This window comes from Anas platyrhynchos, chromosome 1 (assembly GCF_047663525.1).
Source record: "Anas platyrhynchos isolate ZD024472 breed Pekin duck chromosome 1, IASCAAS_PekinDuck_T2T, whole genome shotgun sequence".
Lineage (NCBI taxonomy): Eukaryota > Metazoa > Chordata > Aves > Anseriformes > Anatidae > Anas > Anas platyrhynchos.
The window spans coordinates 189,834,281-189,860,315 of record NC_092587.1 but is presented as its reverse complement, the minus strand read 5'-3'; the positions used below and the strand labels follow the sequence as shown (position 1 = coordinate 189,860,315).

Sequence of the window (26,035 nt, the reverse complement as noted above, 5' to 3'; positions counted from 1 at the left end):
AAGCATGTTGTGGAGCTGTACTGAATTCTGTTTCTGGTGGAGGTCTTCTGGGGTAATAAAAGCTCACACCTTGCTGTCTGTGAGATATGTTCATCTGATTCGTGTCAGTATGGAACAATGCTAGGGCCACGTGCTATGATGAATGTGACCTTCTGTCTTACATACCCTTGTATAACCACAAGTCTAAGAAAAACAGAGTGGTTAATGTATATAATTCTTGTATTTTGCAAAGGAATGTTTTAACAATTTGTGTCAATAGAGAGCTTGAAGGGAAATGTATTTGTAGGCTTTTCCTTGGAGTCTCTGATATCTGGGGGGGGGGTTCAGAATAACTGCTAACTATTATGACTATTGCATGGGACACTATGCAAGTCTCTGCTGTCTGGCCAGGAGATTAAGGAGGTGGGGAGAGCTGAAAAACAACTAAAAGACAAAGCTTGTAGGGGATGTTGCACAAGTCTCTGACATACAGCCAAGTTGGACAAAGGAGAAGGACAAGAGGGAGGTAGACTATGAGCCTTCAGCACGAGAGACCCCCAGAGGGACCACCAGAGATAAGCATGCTCCAGTAGGAGGGTTTGGATTCCGGAAAGTAATTATAATAACCCTGTTTGTTTTTTTTTTTAGTAGTAATGAATATGTATCAGCCTAGGAGCATAAAAATCAGCTGCTTGATGTAACTGGTGTGTGTCTTGGTGGAGCAGAGACTCCCGGTGCACCCAGCGCTGTTTGCTTACCTCTGTTCCTTTAATAAATTGTAAACTTTGATTATAGTCCTATTTCGAAGACTGAGCCATTTATTACACTGTTTATTGTGGCCAGTGAATTCATGAGAACTGGCAATATGTCTACAGTCAAGCCAGCAGTCTTGTTTTCAGTGTGCTGTTTCTGTTTCCAGTATTTACTAATGTACGGCAAATCACAATGTCAAGCAGCTTGCATAACACCAAGAAGTCAGTAGAGCAAGTGAGCTGTTCGCACTGGAGTTCATAATGAGCAGCAAAGTTAGGCTAAAATTACTTTTTCTGACACCTTTCTAAGCATGCTACAATTTATTTTTAAATCAGTGAGTTTAACATTTATCCTTGTTCTCCCTTTCCTTGACAGTTTGTGTGTATGTTGCAAGTATTTGGGAGAAAGATGGGAGAAAAAAAACAACAAAACACAACTGAAAACCGTCTTAAAATTAAAAACATGATGGATAAAAATCAAAAGTTCAGTAAAAAGACAAAAATAGTTATTTAAATCCATATTTTAAGTTAAGTAGGATACGTACTTGAGGAACTTGGCATTTTTGTTTATTCTTCCTTTACTCATTCAGTCTCTGAATAGAAATTAGGTCTGAGGCCCTTAACCATACTGAAATCATAAGAGGTAGAATACCTGGAAGTAAATCTTATTTTTCAGCAACAGAGAATGTGTATCTTGTTAAATGTTAGTTTAAATTACAGCACCTGCTTGGATAAACTTTTTTTTTTCTTCCACACATCTGCAGTATTCAGGATGGTTCTACTTAAACTATTAATTAGGAATAACTTTAAAATAACACACATAAGCTATATAACAAATTTTATAAGTTACAAACTAATTACAATTCTGTTTGAAATCTGTTTCCATTTCAGATAGAATGAGACACTAATCATGATTCAAAAATGAATAGTAATCATTGGGCAAGTACGTGATGGCTCTTCTATCATTTGCTGATGTCACTATGGAAAAGGAAAATGGAAAAGAAAAACTGAGACTTCAAGTAGCATAAAATAGTACCAAATTTCATGTAAAAGCCGGTGTAAAACAACCATGTCTCAGAATACTGAAAAGAAGAGCAACGGAGACATTCGTTACTTGCATCTACTACTGGGTGAATTATATGTTTGCTGCTTGTAGTCAGGATTAGAGTTGGTGATTTAAATCTCTGATTTAAATTGGTCCACCCACCCTGACAACAAATAGTGTTGTTTTGGTACAGTGTAAGAAGTTAAAGTCTGTACCTGCCTGTGCACTGTTAATAACGTTATGTCTAGCCATACCTAAGTTTGATAGTTCAGACAGTTTTACCAAAATGTAATTTTGTGGGAACCCAATAGAGCCATGTTTCACAAAAGCTATTTTCACAAGAGCTAAATGCCAAGGTAATCGATCATACAGTGTACTGTATCCTGTTGTTATGGATATCATACATTATTTATGCAGTATAAAGATTTTTCAGATGATGTTGAAATGAACAAGCAAGCGAATGAGCAACTGCAAGGCGTAAGATGTCCTTAGCTGAAAACTGCATTTTCTTAAGTTAAAATTTGTGAAGACGACATCAATGACTACAGCATGTTTGAGATCGATTTGCTGCAAGTATGGGGTGGAGGCTTCCGGGGAGCAGCAAGAAGTCGTTAATACACTAATTATACCTACAGAGAAGTGCCAGATCTTCTGCTCTCACCGTTTGCATACCACCTGTATTTCAATTACTGAAACCAAAAGGTGTTACTCAGTCACTAGAAATACAGTGAAAACATTTTGACAGTAGTGCAAAAGCCAAAGACTGCTTGAGTATAGTACAGTGTTATTTCCTTAACAAGCCATTGGGTATGGGTGTCATTTCTACATTCAATAAATATAATTAGCCACATGCTTCGGCTTTTGATGGAAACTTGTCTCAACTTTGTTTTTTTCCCCACTCTGCATTGTTTCAAACATTTTGTGTTTGAATGAGATGACAGTCTTCACCTGACTTATTTAATAAAATGCCATATTTGCGGAAGACTGAAGAGATTGATACAATACAGTGCAGCAGGGGGATAAAAAAATTACTTCCATAAATGGTTACACATTCAAATAGGGACAGCCTTCTTCCTTTCTCTTGGTCGGATTTGATAGTTCTTCCAAAATGCTTAGCAGGAAAACCTGCATTGGTACCTGCATGGTAGTTTTCAAACTTGGATTTGGTAACTGTGGCTATCTGCAGGATGCCCATGGTGCACTGTTGCGCACTGTGACTTCTTTCACCTTCACAAGGTGAAAACAGATGGGAAGCTGGCTGCTGGACCTGAGATCCTAGCTACTCTGTTGTTGTTTCTCAGCTTGAGACCAGACAGGACTGGTACAGAAGCAGGACAACCACTGATAGTTCCTTTTACCTTGTTACGCTCTCTGGCTGTAGAAATTTGCAGCTCAAAGACTTTCAGGGGCAAAGGCACAGCAAGACTGTACTTAATAACTCTTGATAGATTTTTCTCACTGTTATATATCTACCTACCTCTTGAGCCCATTTAAACTCCTAGCACCTTCTGTATTCTTTGGCAGAAGGTTTCATGGCTTTGCCACTTGCTCCGTGAAGGTGGTGCCTTGTGTTGTTTGGTTGTACGCTCCTTAGTTCCATTTCACGTTGGTTTTATTCTTCTGCACTTGCTACCAGCTCTCCTCCCTCTTTGCTGTTTTTCTGCTTTCTTTCTCAGTCAGCTCAAGGACAGTTGTTATGGCTTCTTAGTCTTTACCAATTCTTACTCTTTTCCATTTCTTATTCCCCCCCCCCCCCCTTTTTTTTTTGGTCTTGTATTACTTGCTCACTTGCAAGCAAACTAATACCAGACAACATAGCATTAGAAAGATTTTGAAAATTAATTTTGAGGCTTTTGTGTTATCAAATGTTTTACATCAGTTTTCTTTCAGACAAAGATTTAGTGTACGTGGTGGCATCTCTGCCCAGCTGCTGGCATGGCAGACACTGGAGCCTCTCTGGCCAGGGATTGAGCTACTACTGTGTTAATTCAAATGCCACAGATTTTATTAATGGTACTAAAGATCTTAGTTGTGGTCATTTATGGCAAATAAAATGTGTGCTCATGCCCATATTTCATTACACTGGAACTATTAGCTTGCGCTGTTGTGCAATCTGGGTATGCTCAATCTCTAAAATCAACAATATAAGCAGTAGCTTAAACTCTTTTTTTTTTTTTTTTTTTTTTTTTTTTTGTGGGGAGGGGGGTTGTCAAAATTTCATATATTCCACTGTATAATTCATTTCCAGTGCTACCAACCTAGTAACTTAATTTCTTCTAAGTTGTGTTTTCATGTTTGTAGCATGAATTGCATTTAAGTTAACTGTATTGTGGTTTTATCCTGAGCTTTCACAACAGAATTGTATTAGTCTGCCCTTTTGTTAAAATGACATTGGTAGTTGTGGCTAGTAACAACTTGAAAAATCTTGTATTTACTGTAAGTATTCTACATTGGCCTTCTAGGAAGAAAATTAAAAGCATAAGTTCCAACTGTGAGGCATAACCATTATAATTCAAATACAAATAAGAGCAGATACTTTGAAATAAAAAAGTTCTTTGTCCTCAACAGTTCATCTTGAGGTTGTTGAGTCTGTAATTTTAAATTTAGCAAATTATATTGTCATTATATGCATTTGTTGTGCTGATATTAACTCTGATAGAGAATATCAATACTTCATAGAGATCAAGATTAAAGATAAAATGTATACTGTGATAATCACAGAAACTTCAAAAATTTCAAAGAATTTTTTCACAGAAATTTCAAAAATTTAGAAGTGAATGTGGAAATATCTATGATTTTTGTGGTTTTGATGGCTCTCAACTGTGCTTGTGGCATGAGCCCTTTACAACATAAACTACTTCGGTATATTTACACAGCAAAGATTTGAATGTCAGTGTATGTGCATCAGTGTGTGCTAGTTTGGGCCATAGGGCTTACCCATTCACTGATCATAAATTTTGAGCATATAGGAACTCTAAGAAAGAAAATTAGGTATTTACATGTACATTATTTGAGACAGTTGCTAAATAGCAAGATTCTGCTGGCTGAACTAGGCTAATTTTATTAAGAAGTCAGATTGCTTAAAAAGAAATGCAGAATGACTGGATGAAACTGAACCTTGGTGTGACTGCTGATACTTGGGAAGGGTGAATATTTTGAAGATGAAGCTAAGAGGCGTCTCTTCTTTCTACCAGAACCCAAGATTGATACTCCTCCCAGAGGCGGGATGGCAAGTTAGGTTATCATAGTGTCAAAGACTGTCCACCTGACCAACTTGGAACCTCAGTTTCTCCAGCTTTTGGTTACCAGCCTTTCTGGCCAGACCCATTGAACTTGACCAATCCTTCTGAAATAGTGGACCCCGTTCCTGTCCACATCTCCTTTCTGTTGTGTGCCTTGATCCATTCTGTGTGCTTCACACCAAGAGAGCAGAAAGTCCTGTAATGACGTGTTCTCTGCTCTTCCTACCCTTGTGTGTACCACTTCCTACTTATCCACAAGAACAAACTAGCCTAGAAGGATTGACAAAAACAGTTTTGGAAGGGATATGTATATTACCTGTTCAGTGTTGCAGATGGTAGGGTAAATGACAATGGGAAGAAAGCTTGCATGACTAGATCACCTGGACAAGCTTGAGAATTGGGCCCACATGAACCTAACAAGGTTCAACAAGTCCAAGTGCAAGGTGCTGCACCTGGGTCGGGGCAATCCCAAAGGCAAGCACAGACTGGGAGAAGAATTCATTGAGAGCAGCCCTGCAGAGAAGGATTTGGGTGTTCTGGTGGATACAAAGCTTGACAAGAACCAGCAGTGCGTGCTTGAGGCCCAGAAGGCCAACTGTGTCCTGGCTGCATCAACAGAGGGGTGGCAGCAGGTGGAGGGAGGGGATTGTGCCCCTCTGCTCTGCCCTTATAAGCCCCCACTTGGAGTGCTGCAGCCAGGTCTCGGCCCCCCAGCACAAGAAGGATGTGAATCTGTTAGAGCGGGTCCATAGGAGGGCCACAAAGATGATCAGAGGGCTGGAGCACCTCTCATATGAAGAAAGGCTGAGAGAGCTGGGGATGTTCAGCCTACAGAGAAGGCTACAGAGCCTTCTCTGGGTCCCCCCCAGAGAAGGCTCTGGGGGGACCTCATTGCAACCTTTCATTACTTGAAGGGGACTTACAGAAAAGATGGAGAGCAACTTTTTGCTCAGTCAGATAATGACAGGGCAAGGGGGAATGTTTTTTAACTAAAAGAGGAGAGATTTAGATTAGAGGTTAGGAGGAAGTTCTTCACTCAGAGGGTGGTTTAAGGCCCTGGCACAGGTTGCCCGGAGAAGCTGTGGATGCCCCATCCCTGGAGGTGTTCAAGACCAGGTAGGACGTGGCCCTGGGCAACCTCATCTAGTGGGAGGCATGATAAAAGTAGATGATCTTTAAGGTCCCTTCCAACCCAAGCCATTTGATGATTCTGTGATTGTGATTTGTGAAGGTTAATCTTAAATACTACCGCACGCAACATAGAAGTGCACCTCTTCCCCTCTTAACTTGCAAGAAAAAATCATCTTAAGACAGATTCTTGCTTCAGTGGAAATGATGCTTTGTCACCTCCAGTTAGGAGTGTTGTAATTCAGTTTAGGTGAAGGTGGATTTGAAGGCTATTGATGAGCTTTAGACAGTAGACCGTGTAGTTGCCCAGTTTCGTCATGGTTTACACAGCTCTTTGCATATCAGGTCTGCAGTTGGTTTGCTCCACTGGCTCCCAGTCAGTTTCCAGTGTTGTCTGAGGCTTTGTTCTTGATCTTCAAAGCAACTATCGGATCAAACACCCTGGCTACATCAAAGGCTGTATTTCTATTTGTGAACTGCCAGAATAGCTGTATTCCTTTGGGGCAATGTAAGCGATGGGATATCAGAGCAACCACGCCTCAGCAGGGGGCTTACTTCTGGGTTAGGGTTTCAGGCTATGAAAAAAACTCCCCAAGGCGAGCAGGTGAATCTAGAGTAAGATGGCTTAAAGGAAATGCTACAAAAAGAAGAAAGTTAACATAATTTTGGATGCTACCAGGTCATGAAAGGGATTACATTTTAAAATATCCTTTTATATGAATTTTAATACTCTAAATTTTAAAATTTGTGTAATGACCTACTAACAGTATTTAAAGCTGACTTTTGCATTGCGTTAGAATCACAAACATCACTTACTGGTAGAAGCCACATTGTTAACAAAAGCTAAAGGGTGACATAGCTCAAAAGGAACTGAAAGTTTTAGTAGAGTTAATAAATATTTTATAATGTGTGACTGTTGACAGATGGAAATCAAGTCCGGTCAACTTCTAAACTAACTTTAAAACTCTTTATTTCTACTGGACCAGAAATACTCCACCACCATGCTTTGTATAAAGTACTATGGACACATTGGCACCACTGAAACAATTCTTCCCCCAGCTCAACCTGATTGCTAGGGACAAATGAATTGCTTAAAAGGTTGAATGTAATAGTTGCAACTCCAAATAATTTAATTAGGTAAAAAAAAACAAACAACAAAACTATTAAATTAGATATAAATTAAATACCACAATGAACATATTCTGTAATTTAATCTTGGAAAATGTGAAGTTTTCTGTCTGTGTATAGGTTTTCATGGCATATTTTTTCAGCTTTCCCTTTATCTTATGATAATAGATAATATTCACCTGAACACCTATTGGATGGTAGAAGAGAGACAGCATTTTGCTATTTAAAAAAAATTAACCCCTTGAGTTGTTTTCTGTAAAAGATGCATCAATTTCTTCATTTGAAGCTCCTCTCAGTCTGCGTAGCACAACTACCTATCTTCATCATATTCATCTTGCTTTATAGGAAAACTGAGTTGTTGTGTCTTACAACAAAGGCAATGAGAAGTTGTATTGTCTTCAAGCAGGACAAAAACTCTAGCTGATTCTGCCCTGTTTGCCTCATCTTATGTGCATTTCCAAAATGCCTGAAGTGAGTTACTGTTACGTGGTACACGTGGCAAGTTGATGGCAATGAAGTTTACAAACCTTCTATATTCCAGGATAGGCATTTTGCTGATTTTTTTTTTTCTGTAAAGTTTTTGCATAAGAATAGTCTCCTTATGCCCTAGAGGGAGATTACGTAAATGCAAAAATGTTTCTATCCCAATGCCATATTAAAACCGAAAGACTTCCTAGAAAGTTTGTATGATCTGGAACTAGACTGCAAAACAGAAGGGGACAACCTGTCTGGTAGAGTAAAAGAGGTACCTTACTATTTTTATTCTACCAAGGGGTAACAAGCTAAGTGCTACTGAATCCTCTTCTCCTGACTGGCCTGATGTGATGATTGAATGGGTTTCTGTCCACAGTTGAACTTCGTAATAAATCATGCTACAAAGCACATTATCGCTAACCTTAGACATAAAATACAGATGGTCCAAATCTATTCTTCAGTTAATACTGACTTTGGTAGTCATTGCTCTCTGTAGCATCCAGTCCCAGTTCTCTAAATTGCATCCTATTTGTAAGTTTTATATAATGAGTTTTTGCAGGTATTATCTTGAGCTATGATGTGATTTTTTTTCTCCAGTTCTTGTGGTGAGTAATGTGAAGTCACAAGACTTCTTCCTCCTGACTGGCTGATAAAAATTTGAAGCAAGAGTGAAAAATAATGAGTTTTTGTTGTTCAACTGTGGATGATAAATGTTCAAGCTCAAGGTCTTAACAATTTCAGGGACTTACGACTATTATAATGAATATGTAACAGGCAGTGCTCATAAGAAATATGACCTCATGATTCCTGATGAATTAGAGGCATCTTTGCCAATTATTTCTCTTGTAATAGTGAGCATTACCTTGAACGAGTCTCTGCAAATTTTCTGCTGGAAAAATGAATATGAGTGTGTAACGAAAGTGAAGGCTTGATCTGTGTGTGCATAATTGTCTTATGAGCACATATATAAATGACAAAACTTAAGAAATGATGCAATATCAACATTTTGCTGACATAACTGAGAATATGAATGTGAACAGCCCAAATCTTAAAAGATGACTGCCATTAAACGTTAGCCTTCTGTGGCATAGTGTTACACAGAAATATTAAAAATATTTTGTTCCATATCAGAGCTTTAAATACTGTTTCTCTTTTGCTTTTTTATATATATTGTTATGTGCTACTTCTAGAGAAAGAATAGATGCAGTGGGACAAGTAAAGAACAAATATTTAATGTTTAAAAAAATTTGAAAAAGCTATAATTTAATGCAGGATGCTTTTTGAATATGGAAATGCTTTAGAAAAATGTAACCTTCAAAATAGTTTTCTGTTGAATTAATAGTGCTCTGTGATGTTATACTAAAAGATGAGCTAGAGGATATTTTTGGAAGCTAGAAAATACTTTTTGCTCTTGATTTTGTTGTGAAGTTTTGCAGCTGAAGTTCCCTGATAATCAACATGCTTTTCAGTAGGTGGTTATATTATTGTAGGTAGTTCACAGTGCTGCTGAGTCTGATGATGCCCTTAGTGATTTTATACACCCACCTGTGCAATTACCTTTACTAGTATTTCAAAATAATCAAGAATAAAATGCATGCTTAGTATGTTTTTCTTCTGCCTTCTAACAGCAAATCTGGCTTTTAGCACTTTCTCCTGCTTGCTTTCAATGCTTTGGGGAAGTGTCACTGGACAAGCTCTTGCAGCGATGGCTAATCTTACCCCAAGCAGCTTGTTTCCTTCCACCTACTGTATGTGTCAGTATAATAGGGACCTTTGATAGGGGTTGGTTTTTTCTGTTTGTTTTTATTCTGATGAGGCGCGTGCACTTGAAGACGTTGTTCTTTTAAAACCATGGCCTGGAGGTGGATGGAAAAATCAGAAGAAAAATGAACTTCAAATATTTAATTAAGTGAAGTTATTCATAGAATGAAGTGTCGTTTAAATGAGTGCTGTTTTGGAAGCTCAGCCATGTGAATATTGCTTAGAAATGTAAACAAAAAGGTAGCAATGTCTTTAATTATAGTTTCTTTCCATTTGTTTTGTTTTGCACTATAAAAATGCATGAATCTAGCATTTGTGTTGCTTATAAATGCTTGTAAACTTTTTTTTGTGTGTGTGTATGTGTGCATATGCAATTGCATATGCCCTCCAGCCCATCTGCGTTCTTTGTGCCTGTTAGCAGTAGTGATATTTACAAAAGTGGTGCCCTTAGTTCAGGACTGTGATGGGCAGAGTGTATATTTCCAAAGCAGTCAGACTAATTAGATTAACCATTATGAAGAAATAGCTTCTGTGCCCTCTTTGTTAAGGAATTCATGAGGCACTGCTGCACTCTGGGTGAAACTTGCCTTCCCTAACCGGGAGATAGGGGCTGCTGGGAGGGAGCCTGAAGACCACACATTGCTTGTGGTGAGGGGCTGCTGGGAGGGAGCCTGAAGACCACACATTGCTTGTGGTGGATGGCAGAAACTCATAGGACAGTTATTTCAGCTCAAGTAACATTTTGGGTTTTAACTGCAAGGACAACCGTCTGAGTTTTAAATCAGGGTGTTATAAAGTACACCTTACCCAAGTGATTAATGTGTCCTCTGGCTCGCATCTCTTTGCCAGCTTGTTTGAGAGACAGTAGAGTTTCATATTAAATACTTTCAGATGACTGTTGATCAGTTGCTGCCAAAATCTCTTCCAGTTTTGGTGGATTTAAGATGATGGTATTAGGAAGAAAGAATTTGAATGTAAATCTTTGAACTTCATTTTGAATAGTACATCTTCAGCCTTTAACAGCCTGGAACGGTGATGATGGCAGAAACGATTCTGTTTTCCTGGCTATACTAGTGGTGGCCTTTGAGTGTGGTTGAATGCTTTTTGTTAGTGCATCACTATTAATGGAGTCACAGTAATTAACATGGATTTGTTTGCCTGTCTTAATAACTCTCCGTTTGTCACCTGACAGGTTGAAGATGAAACAGTGGCTGTTCTAGCACACAGTGGAAGTGAAGACGAGTTTGACCCAAGTACTCTTCCAGATCCTGATAAATACAAAGATTCTGATGAAGAGCAAGATTCAGAAAGCGAAGATAGTCATAGGTATGTACATGTCTTCTACATTGATTTTAAAGTACTTGTTTTTTAGAAACTGCTGTTCAGATGTTAAGAATTCACTTCACAGTCATCTTGTTGCTTCCAGTACTTAATATTTGAGTTTTTTTGTTGTTGTTAGGAAACTGCTAAACAGAATCTGTTCAAAAGGGTCTCATTTCCTTTTGTGAAGCTGAGTGAGAAAAGATTTTTTTGAGTCAGTGTTGAAGGGATCTCAGTGAGAATGTTCCACAAGCGAAAATCTTGACTGATTCCCAGGAGGTTTCATGCGTTTCAGAAATAGGTTTCTCTACTGTCACATTCCAGGCTCTGTTTGAAGAGAAAACATTGAAGTCACTTGAGGATTTGCATGAGCCTTCTGTACCTGTGTTCTATTAAATAGATTAGTACATGGTAAAACTTGAGTTGCATGATTGATTCAGCATTGCTCAGACTCATCAATACTACAAAAGAAGTGAAATCTGAGTTAGTATAATGAAATTAACTATGTTAGACATTTCTTGTTAATTTTAAAGCACATTTTGAATTATATAAAACAGGAGATTTTGTTCCTTGTAGTTTAACAAAAAAGCACAGGGTGGGGAGGAGGATCCGTAGCTGATGGTAACATTCTGCATGTTTTAGCACGTACTGCAGGAAGACCAAAGGATTCCAAGTGAAGTCCTGTGTGGTTTTTGTCATTGGCTTCACAGCAACAAGAGGTCCATCTGTGTGTTTCTGACAAAAAGCCTAATGTGTAACAGATTCAGAAACATATTATTGACACTTAGTGCTGTTAAGTGGGAGTCAAGATCTTTATTTTGCTCCCTCCTAGATGTCTAGGTTTAGAAATCTCTTGCTTTTCACATCTGAATCAGCTAGATCTTAGCAGCTAGTTTGTCACTAGCCCTGGTGTGGCTGCCTGCTGTGGGGATGGGATGCAGGACTGGGTGTTGGGACATGGATTTAAGAGCTGTATTACCCAAAGTAAACAGCTGGTGACCATGTCCCCTTTAGCTCCTTTACCAGTGTGTTGGTCATTAGAACTGACAAGGGTAGGATAAATGCAGAGCTTTTCCTAAGCAGCAGTAAATCATTCCTTTTTCGTGCACGGGGGAGAAAGAGGCTAACCATAACTGAATTATAGTTCCTTCTGTATATTTATTTCCCTGAGCTGATTCAGTATCTCTATGCCATGTAAATGAGTGAAAAGGCTGGGTGTAAAATATCAATACAGCCTTCTAAAAACAGGCAGAACATCACAGACCCACTGATACTTAACAAGATTCTTTCAGTTCCTGCAGTATTTATGACAGCTTGACTCTACTCATTGGCTTGTGGTGGGAGTAAGCAGCATAATTTGTTAAAGATGTTCTTTAATGAAGTTTAAGATTCAGCATTTATTGAGGAGGGTTATGTAAGAGGATTTGTAGATTGCTTTTCATGTGTTACTGGAGTTCAAGTATATCTGTCCATACTTGATAAATGCATTCTCTAGTGGTATTTTTGTATTGCATGGAGCAGAAGTGGGTTAATATGGTGAAATTTTTTATCAGCTTCACCCAGATAATATTAGAAATGTGGTCAATATTGCCTTTTTCATACCTGGATATAAGGCAGTAATTTGAGCCAGAGGATCCTGCAGAACCCCATTTTGTTGGAAGGGACCGTCTCTGTTCTGACATTAGCTGTAAGATAGAGACCAGAAGAAGAGTGTATTTAAGAATTCTGATTTACAAAGAAGATTAACAATGGTGCCTGGAGAAGTATTTCAGGATGCTAATGGGACCTTAGCAGTGACAGTTCTGTCATTTTGTCTTTGAGAGCAAATTCTGAGCTGACTTTGGTAGTAATGCTTTGCTGCAGGTTAAAAAAGAATAAATTGTGGAGAGGGAATTGTGAGATAACAGGTAATCACTGGTAGTGTGTTTCTTGGAAGGAATAAATCAAGAGTTTATTGGGAAAGTCGGAAGTAGAGCTTCAGTAGGAGGTTGGCCACCAAGCAGTATTTGTGTTGTTAGTTAGTGTGTCACTTTTGAAGGACAGATTCCTGGAATTGATATAGCTGATGTACCAGCATGTGGGTGGGAAGCAGTTACAGGAAACCTTAGTGCCTAGGGCGTTTCCTAATTACTCCTAAGTTGTTATGTACTTAGTGTAGGAAAAAGGTACTGCAGTGCTGCATTTCTTAAGCTAGATTCAGCATTGTTTCAGTTTGTAGGCTTAGCTAGGAAAGGCTATCTCAACAATACCAGGTTTTGTAGAATAACTGTTTAAAAATGTTTTGAAAAAGTGATGGGAGCGGTCAGTTTAAAATTTGGGAATTTTATTTAGTTTATTTTCAGTATCATTAAATAACCATTTACTAGGGAAGATCGCTTCTGTCTCCCTTTTATGTATTCTTACATCACTTTTTATATTAATCCCTTCCCCAAAGATGTCAGCTAGACTCAAGATCTACTAAGCTTTAAGAATAGAAGCTGATAGGGTTGGACAGGTTCTTGGCAGCAGTAATCAGTGCAGTTTTTTGGAATCAGCAGCTGACCTGGCCCACTGGAGCCAGAATGTCAGCTCACAGTGAGGGATAAGGTTAGGGCCTTGGTCATTACCTCTTCCTGTGAGGTGGGACGGAGAAGGAAGAACATATTAAAAAGGAAAATGAGAGTGTAGTAATACTTTCTGACAAAGTATTTTCCTCAGCAAATCTCAAAACACTTTACAGAAGAGGTCAGTATGGTTTTTATAGAAAGGAATGTTGAATCACAAAGTAACTTCAAATCGTGTTGGTGACACAGGTCTGGGAATAAAATTCAGGTACCCTGGGGGCCTATTGAGTGTTCTGACTGCTAGACACAGCGTTCCCTTTGTAACTAGGGGGAAAAATGGTAACTAATCTTTTAAATATTTTTGTTGTATTTTTCAGTATGCCAAATATTCACATATAAACTTAATACCATGTAGACCCAGTTTTTGCTTTACCATTTTATTGGTTTTGTCCTTACTTTAATTACCTTTGCAGGGAATAGTTTTTTTGAACTTCTCTGTGCCTACTGTATTTCAGTTTCTCCCAAGAAGATTAGTTTTGAATGCAATTTGGGCTGAAAAGAGTAATTTTGAGCACAAAAAAAATGCTATATATATGATCCAACTTGAGATGACATATAGATTTTTTTTTCTGCCATGCATTAAGTCTTGTCAGGTTTTCCTTTAGTAAGTGTACTTTAAGTATGTTGTTTGGAGCATGTTTGGAGGTGACTTTGGCATGAAGTGCAATGGTGGAACGTTTTCCATGCTACAATGCTATCTACGTTGTGTTCATTTATTTGAAAAATAGCTTAAAATCTAGGAGAGGTTTACCAACAAAATAGTCTTTTCCCCTTTTCCTTTTCCTTTATGAATTTCGCCTTGAGCCTGGCAAAGAATGATTTATTTTGAAGGTTGGATTTTATTTGGTCTTTGAAACCTAGGCATGTGTGGAAGTTGCTTTGTCTAAAAAATCATATTTCAGGTTTTGAATAGGAGAAGCGAAGGCATATCAAATAACATTTTATCTTATAATTTATTTAAATTAAAAAGGTGTACATGCAAAGAATATGTTGAAACATAGTTTCTGTTATGATTTTCACATGCAATATCAGGATATTTTTGCCATGCAAACCCTGCTGACTTAGTTAAGTGTTTAGCATTCATTTTATGACTGCAAAGTTGCAATTCCGTTTTTCTTCCTTAAGTAACATATTTGTATAAATCTTTCATGTCCATTTAGTGTTTGGTGAGGTTATAACCTGGTTGGGTTGCTTTTTGGTATCGGTTTTGGGGTTTAAGCTTCTTCTGGCTAGTAGCAAAACATTGGGGTAATGCAGGCCTCAAGAATGCTGAGGCTTGAGGCCTGTCAGCCTGACCCTGCCTGCTGGGTTAAAGCACCACAACAATACTGGTCTTGGTTGTTTGCCCAGAATTTTGGTTGACTTTTCAATAATGGAAAAGGTACTTAACTTCTTCAAAGAGATTTTTTAAAGTTATTTCCCCCCCCCCATCTTCACACAATCAGACTGAATGCTTTCCTGCTTTTAGTCCTTACTCTGTTTGCTGGAGGACTAGAGAAATGGATCGTAAATGTGTTCAGCCTTTTTTAAGAAGGGATGAGGACAGAAATTTTCAGTGTGTGTCAAATTGCTTCAAATTCCTCTCTAGCCTTTAAGCTGAACGGAAATTAACGATGTCCCTGAAAGCAGTTGAAAACAGAACAGTTATGATCGATAGGTAGACATTGAGAGTTTGCTGGAAGAGTAGGCCACACCACTTTATGCACTGCTCTGATGGGAAGAGTGCTACATACAGAGGAACCTGTAACATCAAAGACCACCATTCTGAGTTTATTGTCAACAGTGATATCTAGAATTAGGTAGCAGAGACACCAGTGTGAGAGTTATAGTTGGAGACAGGCTGGGAGTGGGTTTGTACGTCAGGGGTAGAGGTAGTAACTAACTCAAAGGAGGGGAGAGAACAGCCAGGGCAGGCACACAAAAGGAGGAGGAGAATGAAAAATGGTGGGGTGCTCACGAGGGCAGGAGCAGAGAATAATGGTGGGTGACAACGTGCTGATGGATTTGAAGGTGACAGGATCCAGGAAAAATTAAATTTCTAGGAGTGCCTGAAAGGACTGTGCCAGGATTGAGAGCCATTGACGTGCAGCGCAGCATGCTGCAGTTCATCTAGAGCTGACTTGGGCCTGCCAGGAAAGCAGCAGTCATGTCTTTACAGATTAAATAGATGAGGCTAGGATGAAGGCTTGAGTGCTGACGCATGATTGTCCATATTGCCCACAACTGGTGGGATTTTGGGCAGTGCCAGCTAGAGCTCCTCTGGGCAAAGGCCCAGCGTATTTTGGTGTGGTAGGACAGGCCAAGGACTGTTTCCAGGATGCAGTGTTGATGAAGCCACATTTCTTCTCTGTTCTCTAGCTCTGAAGAATGCCTTGAGGCACTTGTTAGGTGGACTGGGAGCTGTGGGCTGCGTCTGTGCATCCCTTAGCAGACTTTTGTGAAAGCAGAGGCACAACTGAAAGTGGAAGCTTCAGTGAAGGAAATTAATTCAGAGCTGGAGAAAGAGAAAATGAAGAAAACAGAGGATTTGAATGCCCAATAAACCATAAGGCTAAAGGAGAATGGTAGATGAAGAGGCTGTTGAGCATGAGACCATGGAAAAGTGATAAACATTTTGCTGAGAGAGAAAACAGAGGGGATGTATGAATGGAATGAGGAGGAAGGATGATGGAGATCCCGTGGGACAAGAAGAGGCAAGAAGTCTTGCTGTCACTGGGGAGGAGGGGTTTCTGTTAAATCAACAGTGATGCCTCATGCACCTTCCTTAAAATTGTCCCTGAATTATTTGACGAGTGAGTCACTCTAGGGGCCGTGAAATACCAAGATAATGATTTTATCAAAACCAAATCAGTTGAAAGCAGCATACAGTGAAATTAGGCTTTGAAATTGGAAAATACAACTCTGTTCTGTTTTATATTTTCAAAATTCAGAGATTTTGCAAGAAGTGTTTGGATTAAAATAGAAATAAATATGTTGGGCTATGCCACCTACTACTTGCTTTAAAGGAAAAAAGTGCTTCTGAAAGGGGTAACTCAAAGCAAGTAATGAGACCTAGGGTATCTTCCTTCAGCAGTCTTTAAAAATAGAGACCATCTGTCCATGGTTTAAGAAATCAAAAATGTTGTTATTGTTTTTTTCCCCCCTATCCTCCCCCCAGCATTTTTTTTTAAACTAGGGGAGCTATACAAATAATGAGTTAAAATTGCCTTTGAATAGAATTCCCTTCCAGCAATACCTCCACAAGCTGAGTAATTAATGACTCCAAGCATGTAATACGAGATTAATTTTTGTATATCTAGCAACATTCATCATATTTGGTTTAAGGCTATCAATGTAAATTGTTAATGAGGTGAAAAATTTAAGTGTATCAAATAGGGTGAAAGAAAATCAGCTGGTTTTCTTAAATACTTATTTTGCAGTCAAATTGGGTTTCTGATATTTCTAATCCCTTAACCTCTTTATATAAAAATATGGGAGAAGAACAAAGTTACGAATGACCTCATCATTACTTTCTATAAATCTTTATTAGGTGTGACTGATCATGTTAACTCTTAGATCAGCATGGGAGAGATTCTGGATTTCATAGAATAGAATCACAGGATCGTTAAGGTTGGAAAAGACCTCCAAGATCACGTCGTCCAGCCATCCCCCTACCACCAACATCACCCACTAAACCCACTAAGCACCATGTCCAAACTTTCCTTGAACACCCCCAGGGTCGGTGATGCCACCACCTCCCTGGGCAACCTGTCGCAGTGCCTGACTGCTCTTTCTGAGAAGAAAATTTGAGGGGAAAGGAGAAATGTCTTTGTTCTGGTACCATTTAGTTTGTGATTTTATGGCTAGTCAGCAGGTTACAGGTATGCAAGTCAGCAGTCATTGATGCTCAGTTACGTACCTTGTTTTATTTTGAAAATTATGGGCAAATGGCAGGTTTTTTATACCATCTTCAATATTTTAAACCTAGATGCTGATGTTGACCTGCCAAGTTGTTGAGATGATTCATCTGCAAGTCATGGTTTTCCCTCTAATCACAGCATCACAGAATGGTTGAAGTTGGCAGGGTCCTCTGGAGGCTGTCTGCTCCAACCCCTACCCAGGCAGGGACACCCAGAGTAGGCTGCCCAGGCCCACGTCCAGGCAGCTTTTGGAGCTCCCCAAGGAGGAGACCCCACAGCCTCTCTGGGCAGCCTGTGCCAGGGCTCCGTCACCCGCCCAGCACAGCAGTGCTGCCTGGTGCTCAGAGGGAGCCTCCTGGGTGCCCGGCTGTGCCCATGGCCTCCTGTCCTGGCACTGGGCACCACTGAGCACAGCCTGGCTCCGGCCTCTGGGCACCCTCCCTTCAGGGATTTAGGGACACGGATGAGATGCCCCTGAGCCTCTTCTCCAGGCTGTTACATGAGTAAGTTCATGAAGGCCAGTACTTAATGTTCTGATAGCCAGAAAATACCTGTAAGAAAGGCATTGTAAAAAATCTCTTTCAGGGCTTAATCATGCTGTCCATCTACAAAATGGTATGGAGCAAATATGGTATTAGTATTTCTTAAAATTCTGTAGTTTAGAAATTAATTATCAACAATTGGAGGGTGATAGGTGGGCGGAGAAAAAAATCTGAAGGCTGTTAGTGCTACATTAAGTTTAGAAGGAATGAGCGGATGCAGGGGTTAGGTGGGTGGCTACTTGTAGCTCCAAAGGCAGCAGTGCATTTTGGAGAGAGTTACGCCTCTGACAGATGGACGTAGAGCAAAATCAGGCACCTTCAACTGGAGCAATTTAAACCCAGAACAGTGTTATTTGATCCATTTGAGAATCAACCCCTGAATAATATCAGTTTTCAGATTGTTGTATAAAGATAAGGTAGAATTGCTCTGCCTGAATACATTGAGTGGAAACCAGCGGCCTAGAGATGGATCAGCTTCTGTTGCTTCATGGTTGCAGCAGTGTCTGCCCAGGAAGGGGCAAGAAAAGGGCTTCAGCCACCCCCTTTGAATCCTCTGCCACTTGTCTGCTAGAACCTTTAGGAAGTAAAGATGATAACGGAGCAGAAGCTAGATGTTGACTGTTGGTTTGGTTGCTTTTCCTCATCGTTTCTTCTGCATGCTTCCCATGCAATAAGAAGAAATACTCAGCATATTGTCTTGCTGGTCTGATTTCTGTTTGAGTATTTTTTCTTGTTCCAGATTGTAGTGCTTTAGCTCCAAGACATACTCAGCTTGTCTTGTGCTTCTAGTACGATTACACTGGTATTTCATTACAAGTAGATTAATCTTCCCTTTTCCTGCAATTGTTTTTTATAAATCTCGTTTTAGAGCGGTTTTGATTTACATCAGTAGAATGGCCAGTAAAGGGAATAACACAAGACAATATATTTTCATTACCATTTCTGTGTGCTATAGCATTCTGACAGCAAGTAAGAAAGAAGCTGCACTGGGCTTTGCAGAAGGGACTGCAGTAATTAATCTTCATTAGGACTGCTGCCATGGCCTTATGAATTAAAATTTATTACGTGGAAGACGGTTTGTGGCACAACATGTTTGATTAGCAAAATGCCAATATTTACGGTATAAATTATTCCTAACTTTTCTGAACTGTATTTTATTAACAGATTCATTCATTATTCATGTACTTTTCTTTGGGAAAGAGCTCGTGGCAGCTGTATTACAGTTTGGGAGCTCAACTCATGGCCTGCAGTTCAGTGGGGAGGGCAGTTTATTTCCAAGTGCTGCTAAACCTCAGCTCCAGAGCAAGCTCTGATAAATGGTAACTGAAGCAGAGCCTGTCTGGAGAGCTCGGAGTTGCTGCTGTTCAACCAGCAGCAACGCAGCTCTGTGGCCTCACGTCTCAAATGGCTGACTCAGAAGCACCTAAAAGCTAAACCTCACAGAGCAGAGGTTGGCCAGACCTTGAAGTCCAGGTGCAGGTTGAATACCAGGAATTTAAATAATTATTTTTATTTTTTTGGTCTGGTATCTCCTCAAAACACACTTCAGAGATTATTTGTTAGTGGTTATATGAAGAGAGTTCCCTGGTGTCTTGCTGTCAGGGTCTCATACCCCCTGTTGCCCAGATGCTATATATGCTGGCATTCATTCCAGGGCCTGGATTCAGAAAATATGCTTTAGTGCTTGTGCAATAACCATTACCTGCCACAGGACAGTATCTTCCTTTGTTGTTACAGCTGTGTGAATGGGACCCCAGAAATCAGTGTGAGTGCAGATAAGTCAGCTGTGGGTGTCTCTTCGCCTGTGTAAGCACAGCCCAGCCCAGTAAATCATTCCATCAGCAGTGTCAGGACGTGTGGGCAGCTCGGGCTGCTGCAGCAATGACAAACTGAATTGCAGCAGATGGTGAAAGGAAGGAATTGTAATCCAGCTGTACGTGCTGCTTTCTGAGCGTTATAAATAGGAGACCAAGAGACACGTTGGCTTTGGCTTGGATCTGAATGGTGGATTTGCTTTCTAACTACGCTTTTATGTTAGAAAATAATTCACCTCAGAATTACTTTATTTTATTTTGGCTGCTGCTGGGGACACCAGCTGGTAGTGCATCGGTGTGCGTGTACGTGAGGAGTAAGGGGCCATTTATATCTCTGGAAAGTGATCAACAGTAAAAGGCTTGCTCTGCAGGGAGGGCTGACAGGAGGTCAAGGGAGACCATGGAGGAATTAATTTGAGAAGAAGTGCGTAACTCATCCCCATATAGCTGCTTTCACATACCCACCTTCCTTTTGCACGTGAGAGCTGCACCTCGTACATCTCTAGAGAGCTTTCTGTCTGACCAGTTGAGGAGAGGCACTGAAGAGAGTGTGGATGTGCCTTGGTGTCATGACAGCAGGTATCTCTCCTGGTGGCCTCATGGCACCTTTTTGCTGCCTTTATCCTTTTTTAAAGCTCCATCTCTGACTGCGCCTCCAGAGTAGTCCCAGAGCCCTTCGCTACACCACCAAACTCACAGCCACTGTTTTTCACCATCCTTTGTCCCAAAATCATGAACTTATTTCTACATTTCACCCTCAGTGTGGCTCTCTGCTTTTTTTCCTAAGTATCCCTTACCAAATACTGTCTTGTTTCTACTTTTTGTGCATCATGAAAACACAAGCCTTTAGCTCCCTTCATCACTCAATGGCTTTTCTGCCATTTTCACGTGTCACACATCCCTCCTTGTTTACTTCTGGAGCTTACAGCCCAGTAGGGGTCAAATTAGTGTGAAAATACACCTGCTGCTGACGTGTGGACACATCTTTAGGATGCACGATTAATCGAGCACCATGATCCCACAGTAATAATAAGAAACAGCTTGACTCAACGTAACCTTTCCACAAAGCTTGTGATGAAAGTTGTTGTCATTGTGCTTTTGTTTGTGGAAAAAATCAGAAGCCTCACAGTTCCTTTAGAAAGTGTTTTAAATTTTACAACTTGCAAACGTCCCAACTCCAAAGTGAAATGCTGGATTTTTGGCATTTAAGGTCTATTTCATAACTTGTGAGATGTTTTTGTTATTGAATTCATGTCCTAGATGAAGCATTAGTCAATTATGAATGCAAAGTAGGCTTCAGAGTCCATTCAAATGCTGGAAATAATTAACTCTTTTGCGAACAAACTAAGAATGCTTTTACTTAATGAGGTTTCAGCCTTAATGCTTCTAAATCAAACCCCCATAATCTGTCCTGATTGAAGAGGACACTGTGAAGCTCCATCCCAAACCCACAGTGGCCACTTAGGAAAGGAAGCCTTGAGAATCTTCTTAAATACTCTCCATATTGCTTTAATGTTTATGGAGTATCTTAAGCACAGATGACTGAAAAAAACAGCCCTTGCCCCAGAAAAGGAATAAAATAAACATTGGTAGCAAGCACTGAAAAGCTCCCCCCATGCAAATTACAACTCAGAACCAGCAAGTTACTATAGCCTTCAAAATGTCCCAATTCCAGGAAAAATGCATAGTCATCAGCTGTTGCTTTGCACTAGTTCTGGCTAGGAAGGGGAAGAGCCATATAAGTTTAGGATGATTTATTTTAATTGTAGGAATGTGAGGTACCTCTCATAGGTTTTTCCTCCTCTCCCTGTGTTGTAATGAACAGGCAGGAGCTGGCAGTGCTCTGCTGTGGAAGGTGGGGTAGGAGAGAGCAGGAGGCAGCTGCACGCCCTCTAAACAGCGTTTCGAAGTGAAATATTTCCAAAAAACCACTATATTTACACTGAAGTAATTTCAAAAATTAGGGAAATTAAGAAAAAATTCTCGTTGAAACAATTTTTGAAGTAGATTCAGTCTTCTAGGTAGCAATTTGCCACATTGATTTGAAAATCTGCATTTAACCATCTATTTTTTTAAAAAGTCCAAACTCGGTCCTTGGATTTCTTTTATTTATTTTTATTTTAATACAAACACACAAAACTGCGAATGTCATTTTGTTTCAGTTAACCTATTTGTATGGAGTGGTCTAGTGTGCAAGAGGCTGCATAGTCCTTTTTTTGTACAGATTCTCATTCTCCCCTGTAGCGTCTGACAGCCAGCTCTGTGTAGCCTGTTACACAGCTATTACATCTCAAATTAGACTTTGTTAGATGAAATTACTTTAATCTTAAAAGGTTTATAACAAATTTTCTGTGTTATGAACAAAACCTACGCAAGGATAATCTGTACAACGATGACAAAATCCTTCTTTTGTAAAATCTTCTCTCAAGGCCCAGGTCCAAACAGCGTGAGGGATGTGAGGAGGAGGCTGGTGGTGGGCTTGGGCTTTCCTCCTCTTGCTGTCATCTGGCCAGGGGACAGAAGTCACAGTGGTAAAACAGATGCACGGCTGTTTTGTCCAGACTGAGGGGGGTGCAAAAGCCAAATGGTTCCAGTTTTAACAACGGCAGCAGAAGGAATGGGAACTCACCAGGAAAAGTTTGGTTTTGGTTTTGTCTCTTCCTCTGACGGCAAAGAGAAGGTTAAAAGCTTCCAAGGACTTATTCTGAAAGAAGGGGAAAGAGTGGCTTGGATGAGATGGACCCAAATCAAAACTGTGTTAAGTCAGGGTAGGATTTGCCAATGAAATGACAATTCTCATATTTATATTGTGGGTGCATATTTATTTCAGACAAAATCCTGAAAGCATGTCAAGGCCCACTGACATATTACTAAACCAGTTTTGTCAAGTTGTCTGTCACTGTATAAGGCAGTGAATATTGGATAAGGCTGATGGCAATATCTTGATAGACTGTAATCAATTAGGACAACAGAACATCCACCACCACCTCGGTCTGAAAGCAGCTCTTATTTAGGCATGCAGAGTTCATCAGCTTCTGTTGCGTCACCCTTCTGAATTGTAATTTTGTTTGCCCTTATCTCAACATAAATATGCCTTGTTTAAAATGAATTGTTTGATTACATGATGATATCGATTACCACAGTTGTTAAAAAAGAGTAATTGATTTGTTTCTGCAGTGAACTTGAGGAGAAGAGAGGAAGAAAGAAAAGAAGCTACGGTAGCAGTAATGCAGCAGAAGAAATGCCTCTGAAAAGAAAGAAGGCTAAATTCAGCCAAGAGGAGGAGGATCCCTTTTTGCCATTGGATACTGGGCTTTCTCTGGCAGAAGACGAAGAGCTTGTGCTACAGCTGCTCAACAGTCACAGATAATTATTTTCCTGCAGGTTTTCTTTTCAGGGACGTCTTCACAATTTTGTCAGTAGTCTACACAATTTGGCATCTGGGCAGATGGGTACCAGTGGATGGAGAAAAATGTTTTCCGTGAGCAATGGCCTTGTCTTGTACTGACTTGGAGATTATAGACAAGGTTTAGTTTGGTATATAAGGCTTTCTAAACCAACTTTCTGACCTAAATCCCTGTATGCCATTTTGCCATAACAGGTTTATAATTTCAAATCGACAGGTTTTGAAGCAATTATCTTTTTTAAAAATGAGTAAATAATTAATCTTGCTTAAATAAAAATACAATGTTCCTTTCTTGCCTGTGTCAGATTTGCTATTTTGGAAGATAAATGTGTCCTAAGATTACTGAGGAAATATTGTTGGCAGCTCAAACCATACTGCTTAAAAATAAAAGTTTTTTTTTCCTTCTGTGTACCATGCACATGTATTTAAAATATTTTATTAAAATTCCTGAAGCTTTGGTATAAACATCTGTTATCTACTTTGGCTTAATTTTGCAAGCATTTATTTATCCATCAGTTAATAATATCTTTTATGACTGTGTGACTTATATCAGGCAATTCATAAAACCACTTTTAGAAGGTACATTCTTGGGTTTGAATGCCATATGAGTAAGATCACAGTGATGCTCCCAAAACTATCACTGCCTGATAAAATCGGTTACAAGGTACAGGTTTTGTGGTAGGAGCACCTGAAAGACTTACAATCAGGAATCAGCTACTTTTTTTTTTTTTTTGGTAGACAATATACAATGAACAAAAGGTTATTCATCTTTATTTTCTTGTACATTTTGAAGTTTCATCCTGTCAAACTGTGGTTGATTATTACAGATTTTGTGCATCCTTTCATCTAACTGTTAGATCTTGACGAACAGCAATAAGGCGTGTGCGGCTGTTGATCTTTTCCCATCACAGAGAAGCAGCGCCATTCTTCCCAGAGCAAAGCAAAAAATGAATATAATACCAAATTCTGAGTTTTTCAAGTAGGTTTTCATCTCTTGCTTGCACCCAAACACCAGCTATAAGCCAGACTTGCTGCCTTCTTGCTTGCATTCTTGACTACCCCCTCAACAATATTGGCACGTCATTCAGGAAAAAAAGCATGGTAAATGCTTGCAGGCAATGTGGAGAATGATCAGAACTGCTAAATTTTGCACTTTCAGAAAGGAGCCAGACAAAGGGAAGGTTGCTATGCAAGAAGATGAGGGAGAGTAGGAAAACACAATGTTCTGTTTGCTGACTTTTTTTTTTTGTTGGCAGTAAAGAAGCATGTAAAGTGATGATTGTCTGTTTTCAGCAGACCTGTGTCTTAGCAAATTCACATGGCAAGCTCCAAAATCTGGAGTAAAACACGGAGTATGTATAATTGCCTGAGGGCTTTTGCCTGTTGCTGCTCCTCAGCAAATGAAAAAGTACACATGGTCTCAAAAAGCTGTGTATGTCTGGTCCCCCCATCACATATGTTAAGAACACATTAAAGTAAATGCTCCTTTTTTTCAATATCACTTTTTCCTTTATTATTATTTTTATTACAGAAATCTGCCAATAGCAATTCAGCAAAAGTCTTTCTTCCTCTCAACGTACCTCATATTATCTTTTAGCTTGGTTACTCAAAATGGGAAATTCTTGTCTCCAAATGTTGCTTCCCCTGTTCTGCCAGCAGGCAGGGGATCATCAAAACAATATTACAGGCAGAGCACATCTGCCATCTGCTCTTCCCTGACAACGTGGAACAAGAAGAAATGACCGAGTTCCACAAATACTAAACATGAAAGATGGGACCTGCTTGGCATCCGAGGCAGCGTTGTTTACGGTGCCACAGTGGGCCTTGAGAGTGCTGTGATCTGGTAATAGCATTGCTGATGGATCTGTGGATGAAGAAGGATCTGATGCGACGCTCTGGTGGCTGTGCTTACACTTCATCATGTGGACAGCTGCAGGGGTTGTGATGAGCGGTGTCAGCAAATGCCTCTGCACTGAGCTGTTCCAGGTCCTGCTTCTGCTGGTGTGGGTGAAGACAGCAAACTCTCAGAACTGCAGCAAGGGGCATCAGTAGCAGCCATCCAGAAATGAGCTGGATGCAGGTGGTAATGCAGTGGTGTATGCATCTTATTCAGATGTATTCACAAACTGAGTGTACCTCAGAGTGGTCCAGTGGCTTGCTCTGAGAATTAGTCACACAGAATCACAGAGCTGTAGGGGTTGGAAGGGACCTCAAGAGATCATCGGGTCCAACCCCCTGCCCATGCAGGTTCCCTAGAGCAGGCTGCCCAGGTAGGCATCCAGACGGGCCTTGGATATCTCCAGAGAAGGAGACTCCACAACCTCCCTGGGCAGCCGGTCCCAGTGCTCCGTCACCCTCACCATGAAGAAGTTCTTTCACGTGTTGGTGCGGAACTTCCTGGGCTCCATTTTGTGGCCATTGCCCCTTGTCCTGTCCCCACAAACCACTGAAAAGAGGCTGGCCAAATGCCTCTGTCTCCCACACCTCAGGTATTTATACACATTGATGAGATCCCCTCTCAGTCTTCTCTTCTCCAGGCTGAACAGCCCCAGGTCTCTCAGCCTTTCTTCACAGGGAAGATGCTATGGGCCCCATATCACCTTTGTGGCCCTCCGCTGGACTCTTTCCAGGAGATCCCTGTCTTGGGAAGGTTGAATGGTTTGCTGGGATCCTGTACACAGTGCAAACAAAGGATTTATCATTTCTTACTGGAACATTCCCGTTCATATGAGGCACTGGAGCAGGCTGAAGGGAAATGGTTGAGTCCTCATCCCTGGAGGGATTCAGAAGTCATATAGATGTGGTGCTTTGGGACATGGCTTGGTGGTGGACTTGGCAGTGCTAGGTTAATGGCTGGACTTGATTTAGAGATCTTTTCCAACCTAAATGACTGTGATTCTATGATAGTACGGGTGCGAAGGAAGATTTTTTACCCAGGGAAG

General features: G+C 40.2%; 1 protein-coding gene across 1 annotated transcript in view; it reads left to right on the top strand.

Moving 5' to 3' along the window:
- The window catches only part of DDX10 (DEAD-box helicase 10), a 181,012-nt gene extending 157,628 nt beyond the window's left edge, over positions 1–23,384 (top strand). Inside the window, exons 17-18 of the mRNA XM_027468537.3 lie at positions 10,702–10,835; positions 22,865–23,384. Coding sequence (XP_027324338.2) covers positions 10,702–10,835; positions 22,865–23,057 — 327 coding nt within the window. The 3' untranslated portion in view covers positions 23,058–23,384. The remainder of the gene's footprint in view (positions 1–10,701; positions 10,836–22,864) is intronic.
- The last annotated feature ends 2,651 nt before the right edge of the window (positions 23,385–26,035 follow it).